The sequence below is a fragment of the Oncorhynchus kisutch genome, linkage group LG14, assembly GCF_002021735.2.
Source record: "Oncorhynchus kisutch isolate 150728-3 linkage group LG14, Okis_V2, whole genome shotgun sequence".
Lineage (NCBI taxonomy): Eukaryota > Metazoa > Chordata > Actinopteri > Salmoniformes > Salmonidae > Oncorhynchus > Oncorhynchus kisutch.
Window position 1 is genome coordinate 3,033,235 of NC_034187.2, and position 16,402 is coordinate 3,049,636.

Below are 16,402 nucleotides of genomic sequence, written 5' to 3' on the forward strand. Positions count from 1 at the left end.
CTCTGGGACCTATAGTGCCACCAGTCTGACCACTCTGGGACCTATGGTGTCACCAGTCTGACCACTCTGGGACCTATGTTGCCACCAGTCTGACCACTCTGGGACCTATGGTGCCACCAGTCTGACTGCTCTGGGACCTATGGTGTCACCAATCTGACCACTCTGGGACCTATAGTGCCACCAGTCTGACCACTCTGGGACCTATGGTGCCACCAGTCTGACCTCTCTGGGACCTATGGTGCCACCAGTCTGACCACTCTGGGACCTATGGTGCCACCAGTCTGACCACTCTGGGACCTATAGTGCCACCAGTCTGACCACTCTGGGACCTATGGTGCCACCAGTCTGACCACTCTGGGACCTATGGTGCCACCGGTCTGACCACTCTGGGACCTATAGTGCCACCAGTCTGACCACTCTGGGACCTATGGTGCCACCTGTCTGACCACTCTGGGACCCATAGTGCCACCGTCTTTCCACTCTGGGACCTATGGTGCCACCAGTCTGACCACTCTGGGACCTATGGTGCCACCAGTCTGACCACTCTGGGACCTGCCACCAGTCTGACCACTCTGGGAACTGCCACCAGTCTGACAACTCTGGGACCTATGGTGCCACCAGTCTGACCTCTCTGGGACCTATGGTGCCACCAGTCTGACCACTCTGGGACCTATGGTGCCACCAGTCTGACCACTCTGGGACCTATAGTGCCACTAGTCCGACCACTCTGGGACCTATGTTGCCACCAGTCTGACCACTCTGGGACCTGCCACCAGTCAGACCACTCTGGGACCTATGGTTCCACCTGTCTGACCACACTGGGACCTGCCACCAGTCTGACCACTCTGGGAACTGCCACCAGTCTGACCACTCTGGGACCTATGGTGCCACCAGTCTGACCTCTCTGGGACCTGCCACCAGTCTGACCACTCTGGGACCTATTGTGCCACCAGTCTGCTTGCAGTTGTCAGTTATCATCAGGTATGTGGATGATCAGGGCTTTATTCAGGAACGTTTCTTAGGCTACTTTGATGTGTCAAGTGGGCGAGATGTGCAGTCTGTGTTTGACATGATGGAGAAACACATTGTCTAAACGTACGATGGCGCAGCTGTAATGTAATCTATCTGCTATTTGTATTTACAACTAATTCCCCTCCTGTTCCCTGATTTTAAGAGGTGATGACCACTCCACTACCGTCATCAACTCTCTCCTGACATGAACTGAAGCCATATGTCCCATGCGCTCGCTCGTCCATTGAATGTTTCCTCTCCAAGCCCTGTGAGTACACCTATCAATTTACTGTATTTAGAGTCAATCACATACTCAAACACAATCACGTTATTACACATCAATGAGATTTTACTTTTTTAATGATTTTACTCCTTGGTTGGACTAACACATTCTTAGCTCTTTTGTCTAACTGTGTAGTGTGTTGTGTTATTGTTTTTTTATCTTCCCAGTCAAGTCCTGTCCTGCACTGAAGTGAAGCCTCTGAACACCTCAACTCATGCCTCATACCCTCATTCAATCACTACTGTGATCCCTTCCCAACACTGTGTGAGTAGCTCTCTCATTCCTATTCCCCATAATATTGTACTATAAATAAAATAATTACTCTGACGATTTTTGAAACACGCTTTGACGTCGCCATGCATACCGATGCCGATATCATGGGTCCCCCATCCTCCTCCTCATGCGTCCCCTATTCCCCATCCTCCTTTTCTGGTCACCAGCCTCCATTGGTACAGTGGCCAGACGGAAGCCACTTCTCAGTAAAAGGCACATAACAGCACACTTGGAGTTTGCCAAAAGGCACCTAAAGGACTCTCAGATCATCAGACACAAGATTCTCTGGTCTGATGAAACCAAGATTGAACTTTTTGGCCTGAATGCAAAGTGTCACGTCTGGAGGAAACCTGGCACAATCCCTACGGTGAAGCATGGTGGTGGCAGCATCATGCTGTGGGGATGTTTTTCAGTGGCAGTTTCTGGGAGACTAGTCAGGAACAAGCGAAAGATGAACCGAGCAAAGTACAGAGAGATCCTTGATGGAAACTTGCTCCAGAGCACTCAGGACCTTAGACTGGGGCAGAGGTTCACCTTCCAACAGGACAACGACTCTAAGCACACAGCCAAGACAACGCAGGAGTGGCTTCGTGACAAGTCTCTGAATGTCCTTGAGTGGAACAACCAGAGCCTGGACTTGAACCCGATCAAACATCTCTGGAGAGACCTGAAAATAGCTGTGCAGCAACGCTCCCCATCCAACCTGACAGAACTTGAGAGGATCTGCAGAGAAGAATGGGAGAAACTCCCAAAATATAGGTGTGCCAAGCTTGTAGCGTCATACCCAAGAAGACTTGTGGCTGTAATCGCTGCCAAAGGTGCTTCAACAAAGTACTGAGTAAAGGGTCTGAATACTTATGTAAATGTGATATTTCCGGGGTGTTTTTTGAAATATAAATTTGCTAAAAAGTCTAAAAACCTTTTTTTCTTTGTCATTATGGGGTATTGTGATGTCATTATGGGGTATTGTGATGTCATTATGGGGTATTGTGATGTCATTATGGGGTATTGTGATGTCATTATGGGGTATTGTGATGTCATTATGGGGTATTGTGATGTCATTATGGGATATTGTGTGTAGATTGACGAGGGGGGAAAAAACTATTTAATCCATTTTAGAATGTGGTTGTAACGCAACAAAATGTGGAAATAGTCAAAGGGTCAGAATACTTTCCGAATGCTCTATCTACTCTTACAATCAGCAAAAAAAAGACTGTCCTAATATGGTCAAGGCAGTGATGAGTAGAAGACTTCCTGTGAGGATGTAAAGTCATCTCTGACCTTCCCAGGGAAACTATTTCTGTCAGCAGAAAACAGCAGATGCTCTCTTCATAGGGAGGCAAAACAGGGATTTGTTGAATGGGTCATCCTTCTGATGCTGTTTTGGTCAAGTGTGCTTCCAAAATGGCACCCTATGCCCTATATAGTGCACTACTTTCGACCAGAGCCCTATGGAAGTCTAAACTGGTCACTACTGTACTGTATATGCCTGCTATGGTAATCTGGTTCACAGCCACCTCTGCCCACAAAAGCCTGGGTACCAGGTAAGATTAAGGACAATTAAAAGTGAATGAGTGGAATAATATGACCAAGGCAAAAAAGCATTTGTTGGCTACCTCTGATTGGAACTCTGATTGTACCCATGTACTGTACCTCTGATTGTATCTATGTACTGTACCTCTGTGTGTAACCATGTACTGTACCTCTGATTGTACCCATGTACTGTAACTAGTACACAAGGCTTAACATTTCTTTTACATTACGAGTTCAGAAAAAGCTCTATTTAATCTCTTCGTACAGTTTAAAGCACATAACATACCAGACAGAATACCACAACTCATAAACTGTGTATCCAATGTTGTTTTACTTCAGATTAGGATTCCAAAATCTTCCAAACTAAGATTTCTGGGAAACCTGGACATTTTTTGGGGTGGGGGAAGTGGGGAGTTACTGGAACATTTCAGCGTTAGTTGTGATGCAGTGGCACAGGTTGGGTATGATGACACCTCAGAAAAGGGTCTGTTGGATAGCTAGAAGAGCAGAGTAGGACCTGGGCCTGGCGTCAGTGGTCCTGTGGTGAAACCACCTGTCCTGGTGTAGGACTTGTCACATGCCTTGTTTCGTCACAATGCTGTTGTTTCTGGTGCATTTCAGACCTGGTTTGTACTAATCTCTTGTCGATATAGATTATATATACATACATATATATATATATATATATATATATATACATTATATATACATATAGATGATGTAGTTTGCTGGATATTTGCTGGGTTCTGTGTTGTCAAGATTAGGCACACATCTAGTCAAATAAGTTAAATATGGTCGTACTTGGTGAATGACCATTGAGAGCAACTTAAAGTTTAAGAAAAAATATGCACAAAAAGAGTAATACCTGGAGAGTTTAAAATAAACATTTTTTATTTTATTTTAAATTTAAATTGATTAGACGATCAGAAATCAATGATTGCCTAGCCACAGTGATAACCATTCATAGTGACGGAGCAGAATTATACAGAAAATGTACACTACACGAGTGCAATGTCATTAACAATAGATTCAATTCATTAAAATGTCTGCGCTACAACAGAGTAAACATACAGTACGTAGAAGTGTTTATTGTTCCACAGTGAAACTGACACCAGTCGCTTCGCTTCTTCCACTGTCCACCGTCTCTTTTCTCGGACCAGAGGTGCTTGTCAACGTACCAACCGGTAGTCCTATAGCCAAGGATTCGATTCGATAGCAGCGTTGGTGGCGTTTTTAAGCTAGCTGTGGAGTGAGCTTCGCTTACGGCACGTTCTTGTCTCCGTTACAACAGCCGACGGTCTGTTTCTGTCTGTGCAAGAGGACCAGTGGTGGAAAGTACTTCAGTAGGAAAAAATACTTTAATATTTAAAGTACTTAAGTCGTTTTTTGGTAGTATCTGTATTTTTGACTTTACCATTTATATTTCTGCCGATTTTTACTTCACAACATTGCTAATGAAAATAATGTACATTTTCCCCTGACACTCAAAAGTACTAGCAGGACAGGAAAATGGTCCAATTCACACTTATCAAGAGAACATCCCTGGTGCTCTTTACTGCCTCTGATCTGGCGGACTCACTAAACACAAATGCTTCGTTTGTAAATGATGTCTGAGTGTTGGAGTGTTCCCCTGGCTATCTGTAAATGATGTCTGAGAGTTGGAGTGTTCCCCTGGCTATCTGTAAATGATGTCTGAGAGTTGGAGTGTTCCCCTGGCTATCTGTAAATGATGTCTGAGAGTTGGAGTGTTCCCCTGGCTATCTGTAAATGATGTCTGAGTGTCGGAGTGGGCCCCTGGCTATCCATCCCCCCCAAAATGTTTTGTGTTGTCTGGTTTGCTTAATATAAGGAATTTGAAATGGTTAACACTTTTCCATTTACTTTTGATACTTAAGTATATTTTAAACCAAATACTTTTAGACTTTAGTCTAAAGTAGTATTTTACCGGGTGACTTTTACTTGAGTCATTTTCTATTAAGGTATCTTTACTTTTCCTCGAGTAAAACAATGTAGTACTTTTTCCACCACTGAAGAGGACTGCAGTGATTTTACCTAAACAGCCTGAGATTACAAGATGGCTGGTCTTTAATCATAACATAGCACCTCTTCTCCAGTCTTTATAGTGAGAGCAGACACTTTTTCTCCAGTCTTTAAAGTGAGAGCAGACACTTCTTCTCCAGTCTTTAAAGTGAGAGCAGACACTTCTTCTCCAGTCTTTAAAGTGAGAGCAGACACTTCTTCTCCAGTCTTTAAAGTGAGAGCAGACACTTCTTCTCCAGTCTTTAAAGTGAGAGCAGACACTTCTTCTCCAGTCTTTAAAGTGAGAGCAGACACTTCTTCTCCAGTCTTTAAAGTGAGAGCAGACACTTCTTCTCCAGTCTTTAAAGTGAGAGCAGACACTTCTTCTCCAGTCTTTACAGTGAGAGCAGACATTTTTTACCATGTGTATATGATCTCTGCAGGAACTGAACCGACAACTTCAGTGTGTCTACTACCAACAGAGCCACACAAGGACCATGATCTTGTAAAATATAACAGAATGAGTCCAGCATTAAAAGCCAGTGTCAGTTTATGCCAAGCTGAACATAAGTGCAGGACTAGGCTATTGATCACAGTGTCTATGGAGATGTACTACAGTAGCATACTACTGGGACATTCATTAGGGCACACTGTAGCAATACGTTTTGCATGGGAAAACAAGCATTTCTTATTGTCCCAGTTCAGGTGGTCTATCCCAGTTCAGGTAGTCTATCCCAGTTCAGGTAGTCTATCCCAGTTCAGGTAGTCTATCCCAGTTTCAGGTAGTCTATCCCAGTTTCAGGTAGTCTATCCCAGTTTCAGGTAGTCTATCCCAGTTCAGGTGGTCTATCCCAGTTCAGGTAGTCTATCCCAGTTTCAGGTAGTCTATCCCAGTTCAGGTAGTCTATCCCAGTTCAGGTAGTCTATCCCAGTTTCAGGTGGTCTATCCCAGTTCAGGTAGTCTATCCCAGTTCAGGTAGTCTATCCCAGTTTCAGGTAGTCTATCCCAGTTTCAGGTAGTCTATCCCAGTTTCAGGTAGTCTATCCCAGTTCAGGTAGTCTATCCCAGTTCAGGTAGTCTATCCCAGTTCAGGTAGTCTATCCCAGTTCAGGTAGTCTATCCCAGTTTCAGGTGGTCTATCCCAGTTCAGGTAGTCTATCCCAGTTCAGGTAGTCTATCCCAGTTTCAGGTAGTCTATCCCAGTTTCAGGTAGTCTATCCCAGTTTCAGGTAGTCTATCCCAGTTTCAGGTGGTCTGTCCCAGTTTCAGGTAGTCTATCCCAGTTCAGGTAGTCTATCCCAGTTTCAAGTGGTCTATCCCAGTTTCAAGTGGTCTATCCCAGTTTCAAGTGGTCTATCCCAGTTTCAGGTAGTCTATCCCAATTTCAGGTAGTCTATCCCAGTTTCAGGTGGTCTATCCCAGTTCAGGTAGTCTATCCCAGTTTCAGGTAGTCTATCCCAGTTCAGGTAGTCTATCCCAGTTTCAGGTGGTCTATCCCAGTTTCAGGTAGTCTATCCCAGTTCAGGTAGTCTATCCCAGTTTCAGGCTGATTTCCTCTGTTTGGTGCGTAAAGGAATCTGACCTGATCACTGAGTCTCGACCAGGGATCTTCAAATCCCAGCCTGGTGGTCCAGAGTACCGCCTGATCACTGAGTCTCGACCAGGGATCTTCAAATCCCAGCCTGGTGGTCCAGAGTACCGCCTGATCACTGAGTCTCGACCAGGGATCTTCAAATCCCAGCCTGGTGGTCCAGAGTACCGCCTGATCACTGAGTCTCGACCAGGGATCTTCAAATCCCAGCCTGGTGGTCCCCTGATGATTCCCTGATTAGAGGGGAATCACCCACCTGGTGTCCCAGGTCTAAATGATTCCCTGATTAGAGGGGAATCACCCACCTGGTGTCCCAGGTCTAAATGATTCCCTGATTAGAGGGGAATCACCCACCTGGTGTCCCAGGTCTAAATGATTCCCTGATTAGAGGGGAATCACCCACCTGGTGTCCCAGGTCTAAATGATTCCCTGATTAGAGGGGAATCACCCACCTGGTGTCCCAGGTCTAAATGACTCCCTGATTAGAGGAGAATCACCCACCTGGTGTCCCAGGTCTAAATGACTCCCTGATTAGAGGGGAATCACCCACCTGGTGTCCAAGGTCTAAATGATTCCCTGATTAGAGGGGAATCACCCACCTGGTGTCCCAGGTCTAAATGATTCCCTGATTAGAGGCGAATCACACACCTGGTGTCCCAGGTCTAAATGATTCCCTGATTAGAGGGGAATCACCCACCTGGTGTCCAAGGTCTTAAAATGATTCCCTGATTAGAGGGGAAGAATTCAAATCAGCAGTGGAACTGGTTTTGATGTCCCAGATTTGAAATTGGTCTGATCTAGACCGAGCTGCGTCTCTTGGCGAAGGCCCTGAATGGGGTGAGGAAGTTTAAGCCAGAGGCTATGGAACTGATGCACTGGTTAGGGCTGCAGACACACCCTGTATCACCTGGCTCACAGTAGTGAGAGGACATCATGTCCCAGTGAGGGGAGAGCATGGTGCAGTTCTCTACGTATTGGTCAGAGAAGCCCAGCTCCCGGTTTATAATCATTGGGATGGATCCCTGGCCCTGCAGATTCTCCCTGCTGCGGTACCACAGACACGAACACACTGTCTGGAAGCCCAGCACCTCGTTGTACATATCCTTCGGGCCTCGCTTGGTGCCGCCGGTAGTAGTGGCTAGGGGAGTGGAGGAGGAAGTGGAGGCCGAGACAGAAACAGCAGACAGACCGCCGTCTGCGTTCTTCTCACCCCTCGTGGAGAGGAGGGCTTTCTGCTCGGCGTCGCGTCGCTCGTCCTCTGTGTTCATCATCAGGAACCTCAACACAACCAGGTTGAGGAAGGCGCCGATCACGGTGAGACCCGTCAAGATGTATACGAAGCAGAAGGCCACGTAGCGCGGGTCGTTCTGCAAGGCGTGGTCCTTCTGCAGCGCTACGTAGTCTCCGAAGCCGATGGTGGTCAGGGTGATGAAGCAGTAGTAGTAGGCGTGGAAGAAGCTCCAGCCCTCGTAGTGGGAGAAGGCTGCCGCCCCGACACACAGCGTTGACATGCAGGAGAAGAAGCCGACGGTCACCATGTTGGCCATGGACACCTCGGTGTGGTGCAGGCCCAGACACTGCTTGACCCGATGGAAAAGGAAGCGGACCAGTGTGTTGATGCGTTCTCCCATGCTCTGGAACATGACAAGGGTCAGGGGGATCCCCAGGAGGGCGTAGAACATGCAGAACACCTTCCCTGAGTCCGTGCTGGGTGCAGCATGGCCGTACCCTGGGAGAGGAGAGGAGGGGTGGGGAGAGATCAATGTCCTCATTCTGATTATAAATAGTACATTACTGTTGACCAGGGCCCTATTCCCTATATAGTGCACTACTGTTGACCAGGGCCCTATATAGTGCACTACTGTTGACCCGGCTCTGGTAGTAGTGTACTATATAGGGAATAGGGTGCCATTTATGACGCTGCCCAACTGTAAGCCACTACCACTGTGCCTTGTTGTGTTCCACCACTATTTATAATCAGAATGAGGGTACTGCTGCCCGCATGAAGACTTCTGCACACTCACTAATCTCCAAATGTGTGTGGTAGAAATAAGCGGCTCTACATTTTCTCATCTTTACCAAATAGAAACCCCTGTGGAGACGTTAGCATAGCTGACCTATTGTAGTTATCACAGTGATAGAACCCCCTGAGGAGACATTAGCATAGCTTACCTATTGTAGTTATCACAGTGATAGAACCCCTGAGGAGACATTAGCATAGCTTACCTATTGTAGTTATCACAGTGATAGAACCCCTGAGGAGACATTAGCATAGCTGACCTATTGTAGTTATCACAGTGATAGAAACCCTGAGGAGACATTAGCATAGCTTACCTATTGTAGTTATCACAGTGATAGAACCCCTGAGGAGACGTTAGCATAGCTGACCTATTGTAGTTATCTCAGTGATAGAAACCCTTGAGGAGACATTAGCATAGCTTACCTATTGTAGTTATCACAGTGATAGAACCCCTGAGGAGACGTTAGCATAGCTGACCTATTGTAGTTATCTCAGTGATAGAAACCCCTGAGGAGACATTAGCATAGCTTACCTATTGTAGTTATCACAGTGATAGAACCCCCTGAGGAGACGTTAGCATAGCTGACCTATTGTAGTTATCACAGTGATAGAAACCCTGAGGAGACATTAGCATAGCTTACCTATTGTAGTTATCACAGTGATAGAACCCCTGAGGAGACATTAGCATAGCTTACCTATTGTAGTTATCACAGTGATAGAACCCCTGAGGAGACGTTAGCATAGCTGACCTATTGTAGTTATCACAGTGATAGAACCCCCTGAGGAGACGTTAGCATAGCTGACCTATTGTAGTTATCTCAGTGATAGAACCCCCTGAGGAGACGTTAGCATAGCTCACCTATTGTAGTTATCACAGTGATAGAAACCCTGAGGAGACATTAGCATAGCTGACCTATTGTAGTTATCTCAGTGATAGAAACCCTGAGGAGACATTAGCATAGCTTACCTATTGTAGTTATCACAGTGATAGAAACCCTGAGGAGACATTAGCATAGCTGACCTATTGTAGTTATCACAGTGATAGAAACCCTGAGGAGACATTAGCATAGCTCACCTATTGTAGTTATCTCAGTGATAGAACCCCCTGAGGAGACGTTAGCATAGCTTACCTATTGTAGTTATCACAGTGATAGAACCCCTGAGGAGACATTAGCATAGCTTACCTATTGTAGTTATCAGTGATAGAACCCCCTGAGGAGACATTAGCATAGCTTACCTATTGTAGTTATCACAGTGATAGAACCCCCTGAGGAGACATTAGCATAGCTGACCTATTGTAGTTATCACAGTGATAGAAACCCTATGGAGACATTAGCATATCTCACCTATTGTAGTTATCTCAGTGATAGAACCCCCTGAGGAGACATTAGCATAGCTTACCTATTGTAGTTATCTCAGTGATAGAACCCCCTGAGGAGACGTTAGCATAGCTTACCTATTGTAGTTATCTCAGTGATAGAACCCCCTGAGGAGACGTTAGCATAGCTTACCTATTGTAGTTATCTCAGTGATAGAACCCCCTGAGGAGACATTAGCATAGCTTACCTATTGTAGTTATCACAGTGATAGAAACCCTGAGGAGACATTAGCATAGCTTACCTATTGTAGTTATCAGTGATAGAACCCCCTGAGGAGACATTAGCATAGCTTACCTATTGTAGTTATCACAGTGATAGAAACCCTGAGGAGACATTAGCATAGCTGACCTATTGTAGTTATCACAGTGATAGAACCCCCTGAGGAGACATTAGCATAGCTTACCTATTGTAGTTATCACAGTGATAGAACCCCTGAGGAGACATTAGCATAGCTGACCTATTGTAGTTATCACAGTGATAGAAACCCTGAGGAGACATTAGCATAGCTTACCTATTGTAGTTATCACAGTGATAGACCCCCTGAGGAGACGTTAGCATAGCTGACCTATTGTAGTTATCTCAGTGATAGAAACCCCTGAGGAGACATTAGCATAGCTTACCTATTGTAGTTATCACAGTGATAGAACCCCCTGAGGAGACGTTAGCATAGCTGACCTATTGTAGTTATCACAGTGATAGAACCCCCTGAGGAGACGTTAGCATAGCTGACCTATTGTAGTTATCTCAGTGATAGAACCCCCTGAGGAGACGTTAGCATAGCTCACCTATTGTAGTTATCTCAGTGATAGAACCCCCTGAGGAGACGTTAGCATAGCTTACCTATTGTAGTTATCACAGTGATAGAACCCCTGAGGAGACATTAGCATAGCTTACCTATTGTAGTTATCAGTGATAGAACCCCCTGAGGAGACATTAGCATAGCTTACCTATTGTAGTTATCACAGTGATAGAACCCCCTGAGGAGACGTTAGCATAGCTTACCTATTGTAGTTATCAGTGATAGAACCCCCTGAGGAGACATTAGCATAGCTCACCTATTGTAGTTATCACAGTGATAGCGAAGTAAAAAGATCCGGCGAACTTCCACTGCACCCCGGCTTTGTGCGGTTTCAGTTGCAGCATCACGACTTCGAGCTCGTCAAAGTTCACTTTGGTCAAGTTGTATTTTTGTATTAACTCCCACTTCCTCTCGTCCAGCTTTCTCTTTTGGCTTCTCTCTTGTTTCGACTCCAGAGTGTCGAAGACGGCTGCCCCGACCAGCAGGTAGGTAAAGATGCTCATGATGAGAACGAGGGTACGTACGTTCTGTTTCTTCATCACGATTGGAGAGTTGGTTCCCTTGGAGACAGACTGGCTCTCGTCTTATTAAACATCTACTAGGTTTTTAACTTCCTCCTTAACGGACTCTGTGGTTGTAGAAAACCTTCACGATCCTTTTCAGGGCACCACTCCCACGGCGGAGTGGGATGTCTGTTCTTTCAGCAGCATCCCCACGGCTCAGTGGGATGTCTTGCCCTATTTGGTCATCTTGTCAGGAGCATATGGATCTAGCTCTGTTCCAGGGTGTTACTAGGAGCATATGTGTAGCTCTGGTCCAGGGTGTTACTAGGCTCATATCTATGTAGCTCTGGTCCAGGGTGTTACTAGGAGCATATCGATGTAGCTCTGGTCCAGGGTGTTACTAGGAGCATGTGGATGTAGCTCTGGTCTAGGGTGTTACTAGGAGCATATATGTAGCTCTGGTCCAGGGTGTTACTAGGAGCATATGGAAGTAGCTCTGGTCCAGGGTGTTACTATGCGCATATGGAAGTAGCTCTGGTCCAGGGTGTTACTAGGAGCATGTGGGTCTAGCTCTGGTCCAGGGTGTTACTAGGAGCATATGGATGTAGCTCTGGTCCAGGGTGTTACTAGGAGTATATCTATGTAGCTCTGGTCCAGGGTGTTACTAGGAGCATATCTATGTAGCTCTGGTTCAGGGTGTTACTAGGAGCATATGGATCTAGCTCTGGTCCAGAGCGGATGTGGATGTATGCCACAATGTGGACAGCAGCTATAACATGAACTCAACAGCACTCTGTCTTTCATCTGAACGGGACCAGGAATATTCTCTATATAATCTGGGCCATTGTTTTTTGTAGTCACACTTTACGATGTCTCCCTAGCCGATTTAATATGACATGGTAGTTAACACACAGCAAATAGGCTACAACATGGTCAGTATCCTACAGTTGTTATACCTGTTTGTGGGATGCACAATTGCAAGCATTATGAAAAGTTTGGGGTCACTTTGAAAAATGTCCTTGTTTTTTAAAGAAAAGCACATTTTTCGTCCATTAAAATAGCCTCAAATTGATCAGAAATGGCAGCTTCATTAAATAGTACCCCACAAAACACCAGTCTCAACGTCAACAGTGAAGAGGCGACTCCGGTGTGCTGGCCTTCTAGGCAGAGTTCCTCTGTCCAGTCTCAACATCAACAGTGAAGAGGTGACTCCAGGATGCTGGCCTTCTAGGCTGAGTTCCTCTGTCCAGTCTCAACATCAACAGTGAAGAGGTGACTCAGGGATGCTGGCCTTCTAGGCTGAGTTCCTCTGTCCAGTCTCAACATCAACAGTGAAGAGGTGACTCAGGGATGCTGGCCTTCTAGGCTGAGTTCCTCTGTCCAGTGTCTGTGTTCTTTTGCCCATCTTAATATTTTCTTTTTATTGGCCAGTCTGAGATATGGCTTTTTCTTTGCAACTCTGCCTAGAAGGACAGGCTCTACCTCAATAACAAACAGGTTGTTCAGTTCATTAATAGGCTCTACCTCAATAACAAACAGGTTGTTCAGTTCATTAATTGGCTCTACCTCAATAACAAACAGGTTGTTCAGTTCATTAATAGGCTCTACCTCAATAACAAACAGGTTGTCCAGTTCATTAATTGGCTCTACCTCAATAACAAACAGGTTGTTCAGTTCATTAATAGGCTCTACCTCAATAACAAACAGGTTGTTCAGTTCATTAATAGGCTCTACCTCAATAACAAACAGGTTGTTCAGTTCATTAATAGGCTCTACCTCAATAACAAACAGGTTGTCCAGTTCATTAATTGGCTCTACCTCAATAACAAACAGGTTGTTCAGTTCATTAATAGGCTCTACCTCAATAACAAACAGGTTGTCCAGTTCATTAATTGGCTCTACCTCAATAACAAACAGGTTGTCCAGTTAATTAATAGGCTCTACCTCAATAACAAACAGGTTGTTCAGTTCATTAATAGGCTCTACCTCAATAACAAACAGGTTGTCCAGTTCATTAATAGGCTCTACCTCAATAACAAACAGGTTGTTCAGTTCATTAATAGGCTCTACCTCAATAACAAACAGGTTGTCCAGTTCATTAATAAGCTCTACCTCAATAACAAACAGGTTGTCCAGTTCATTAATAGGCTCTACCTCAATAACAAACAGGTTGTCCAGTTCATTAATAGGCTCTACCTCAATAACAAACAGGTTGTTCAGTTCATTAATAGGCTCTACCTCAATAACAAACAGGTTGTCCAGTTCATTAATAGGCTCTACCTCAATAACAAACAGGTTGTCCAGTTCATTAATTGGCTCTACCTCAATAACAAACAGGTTGTTCAGTTCATTAATAGGCTCTACCTCAATAACAAACAGGTTGTTCAGTTCATTAATAGGCTCTACCTCAATAACAAACAGGTTGTCCAGTTCATTAATAGGCTCTACCTCAATAACAAACAGGTTGTCCAGTTCATTAATTGGCTCTACCTCAATAACAAACAGGTTGTTCAGTTCATTAATAGGCTCTACCTCAATAACAGGTTGTTCAGTTCATTAATAGGCTCTACCTCAATAACAAACAGGTTGTTCAGTTCATTAATAGGCTCTACCTCAATAACAAACAGGTTGTCCAGTTCATTAATAGGCTCTACCTCAATAACAAACAGGTTGTTCAGTTCATTAATTGGCTCTACCTCAATAACAAACAGGTTGTCCAGTTCATTAATAGGCTCTACCTCAATAACAAACAGGTTGTTCAGTTCATTAATAGGCTCTACCTCAATAACAAACAGGTTGTCCAGTTCATTAATAGGCTCTACCTCAATAACAAACAGGTTGTCCAGTTCATTAATTGGCTCTACCTCAATAACAAACAGGTTGTTCAGTTCATTAATAGGCTCTACCTCAATAACAAACAGGTTGTTCAGTTCATTAATAGGCTCTACCTCAATAACAAACAGGTTGTCCAGTTCATTAATAGGCTCTACCTCAATAACAAACAGGTTGTCCAGTTCATTAATTGGCTCTACCTCAATAACAAACAGGTTGTTCAGTTCATTAATAGGCTCTACCTCAATAACAGGTTGTTCAGTTCATTAATAGGCTCTACCTCAATAACAAACAGGTTGTTCAGTTCATTAATAGGCTCTACCTCAATAACAAACAGGTTGTCCAGTTCATTAATAGGCTCTACCTCAATAACAAACAGGTTGTTCAGTTCATTAATTGGCTCTACCTCAATAACAAACAGGTTGTCCAGTTCATTAATAGGCTCTACCTCAATAACAAACAGGTTGTCCAGTTCATTAATTGGCTCTACCTCAATAACAAACAGGTTGTCCAGTTCATTAATAGGCTCTACCTCAATAACAAACAGGTTGTCCAGTTCATTAATAGGCTCTACCTCAATAACAAACAGGTTGTCCAGTTCATTAATAGGCTCTACCTCAATAACAAACAGGTTGTCCAGTTCATTAATAGGCTCTACCTCAATAACAAACAGGTTGTCCAGTTCATTAATAGGCTCTACCTCAATAACAAAACATGAAGAAATCAAACAAACGTGATTGATGTTTTTTAATTGAACAAAGTGTTTTTTAATTGAACAAAGTGTTTTTTAATTGAACAGTGTGAGGCCAAGATAATGTTCGTCTTCCGAGCACATGACAGGCATACGATATCACAAATAATCATCAGTAGAATCTTTATAGTCAATTGGTTCTCTTCAATATACAGCTGCAACCCAGGCAAAATGCTGTTGTTGTTTAATGGACGAAATTAAATAAATAAATCTACCGTCCCATATTCCCTATGTAGTGATCGGGCCCTGGTGAATGTAGGGCACTATAAAGGGGATAGGGTGGGCCCTGGTGAATGTAGGGCACTATAAAGGGGATAGGGTGGGCCCTGGTGAATGTAGGGCACTATAAAGGGGACAGGGTGGGCCCTGGTGAATGTAGGGCACTATAAAGGGGATAGGGTGGGCCCTGGTGAATGTAGGGCACTATAAAGGGGACAGGGTGGGCCCTGGTGAATGTAGGGCACTATAAAGGGGATAGGGTGGGCCCTGGTGAATGTAGTGCACTATAAAGGGGACAGGGTGGGCCCTGGTGAATGTAGGGCACTATAAAGGGGACAGGGATCTGGGATACATCCTATATCAAAGGAAGGAGTGACACTCAGCACCCTCTTCTGATCAATACAACCTACTGAGTCATTTCTTTACTTAAGTCATTGTGTAATCACATATGATTGGTAATCAATATATTTATAACGTGCATTCAATCATTCTTATTTTGGTATGTATAGATAGAGTCAGGGTCTTGTGAAGACAGATTACTGAAGAAGCTACCATAGTTTTTTGTTTGTTAAATATAGCAATGTACGGTTCATTTGAACCACATACACACACACCAATGCATGTTGACAGTATGGTGTATCAGTGAATCATTTGTAAATAATGATCAGAGAAAACAACTTGCTCTCTTTCCCCTCCTAGCTATATCTATTGAAGAGACAAAACGACAATTTTTTATAAAAAAAAAAAGGGCAACACTATCTCTGATCTAAAATGTTATATGTTATCGTTTTTATAATGTTATAAACTTTCTCTCTCAATCAGTGTGATACTGTGACTTTTCTCAATGAGATTACTGTTGGAGTTGGAGATATTTAGGTCCTTGCTTAACAGTGAGCGGTATTACTTCTACCAAAGCTTCCTATGGACTAACAAGGTACGGTTTCTTGTTTGAAAGTTTTCTCCAGAACCAACCACCGTTTTCTCTCCCTCCCTCTCTCTCGCTCTCCTTCTCCCTCTCCCTCTCAGTCTCTCTCTCCCTCTCTCTTTCCATCTCTGTCTCTCACTTACTCCATCTCTCCCTCTCTCTCGCTCTCTCCCCCCCCCTCTCTCACTCTCTCTCTCTCTCTCTCCCCCCCTCTCTCTCCCCCCCCCCTCTCTCTCTCTCTCTCCCTCTCTCCCCTCCCCCCC

General features: G+C 44.4%; 1 protein-coding gene across 1 annotated transcript; it reads right to left on the reverse strand.

Annotated features, from left to right (window-relative positions):
• Positions 1-3,970: 3,970 nt before the first annotated feature.
• On the reverse strand, positions 3,971-11,649 carry kcnk3b (potassium channel, subfamily K, member 3b). Its single transcript, XM_020474841.2, has 2 exons — positions 11,166-11,649; positions 3,971-8,440 (listed from the first exon to the last, which is right to left on the reverse strand). The coding sequence occupies exons 1-2, from the start codon at positions 11,446-11,448 to the stop codon at positions 7,509-7,511; spliced, it is 1,215 nt and encodes a 404-aa protein (XP_020330430.1). The 5' UTR covers positions 11,449-11,649; the 3' UTR covers positions 3,971-7,508.
• Between the last annotated feature and the right edge of the window lie 4,753 nt (positions 11,650-16,402).

Excerpts from the sequence above, each read along its gene's own strand:
- kcnk3b (XM_020474841.2), bottom strand. The coding sequence starts at position 11,448 with ATGAAGAAACAGAACGTACGTACCCTCGTTCTCATCATGAGCATCTTT. Across the intron at positions 8,441-11,165 it reads CACTGTGATAACTACAATAG|GGTACGGCCATGCTGCACCC; the intron begins GTGAGCTATGCT and ends CTCCTCTCCCAG.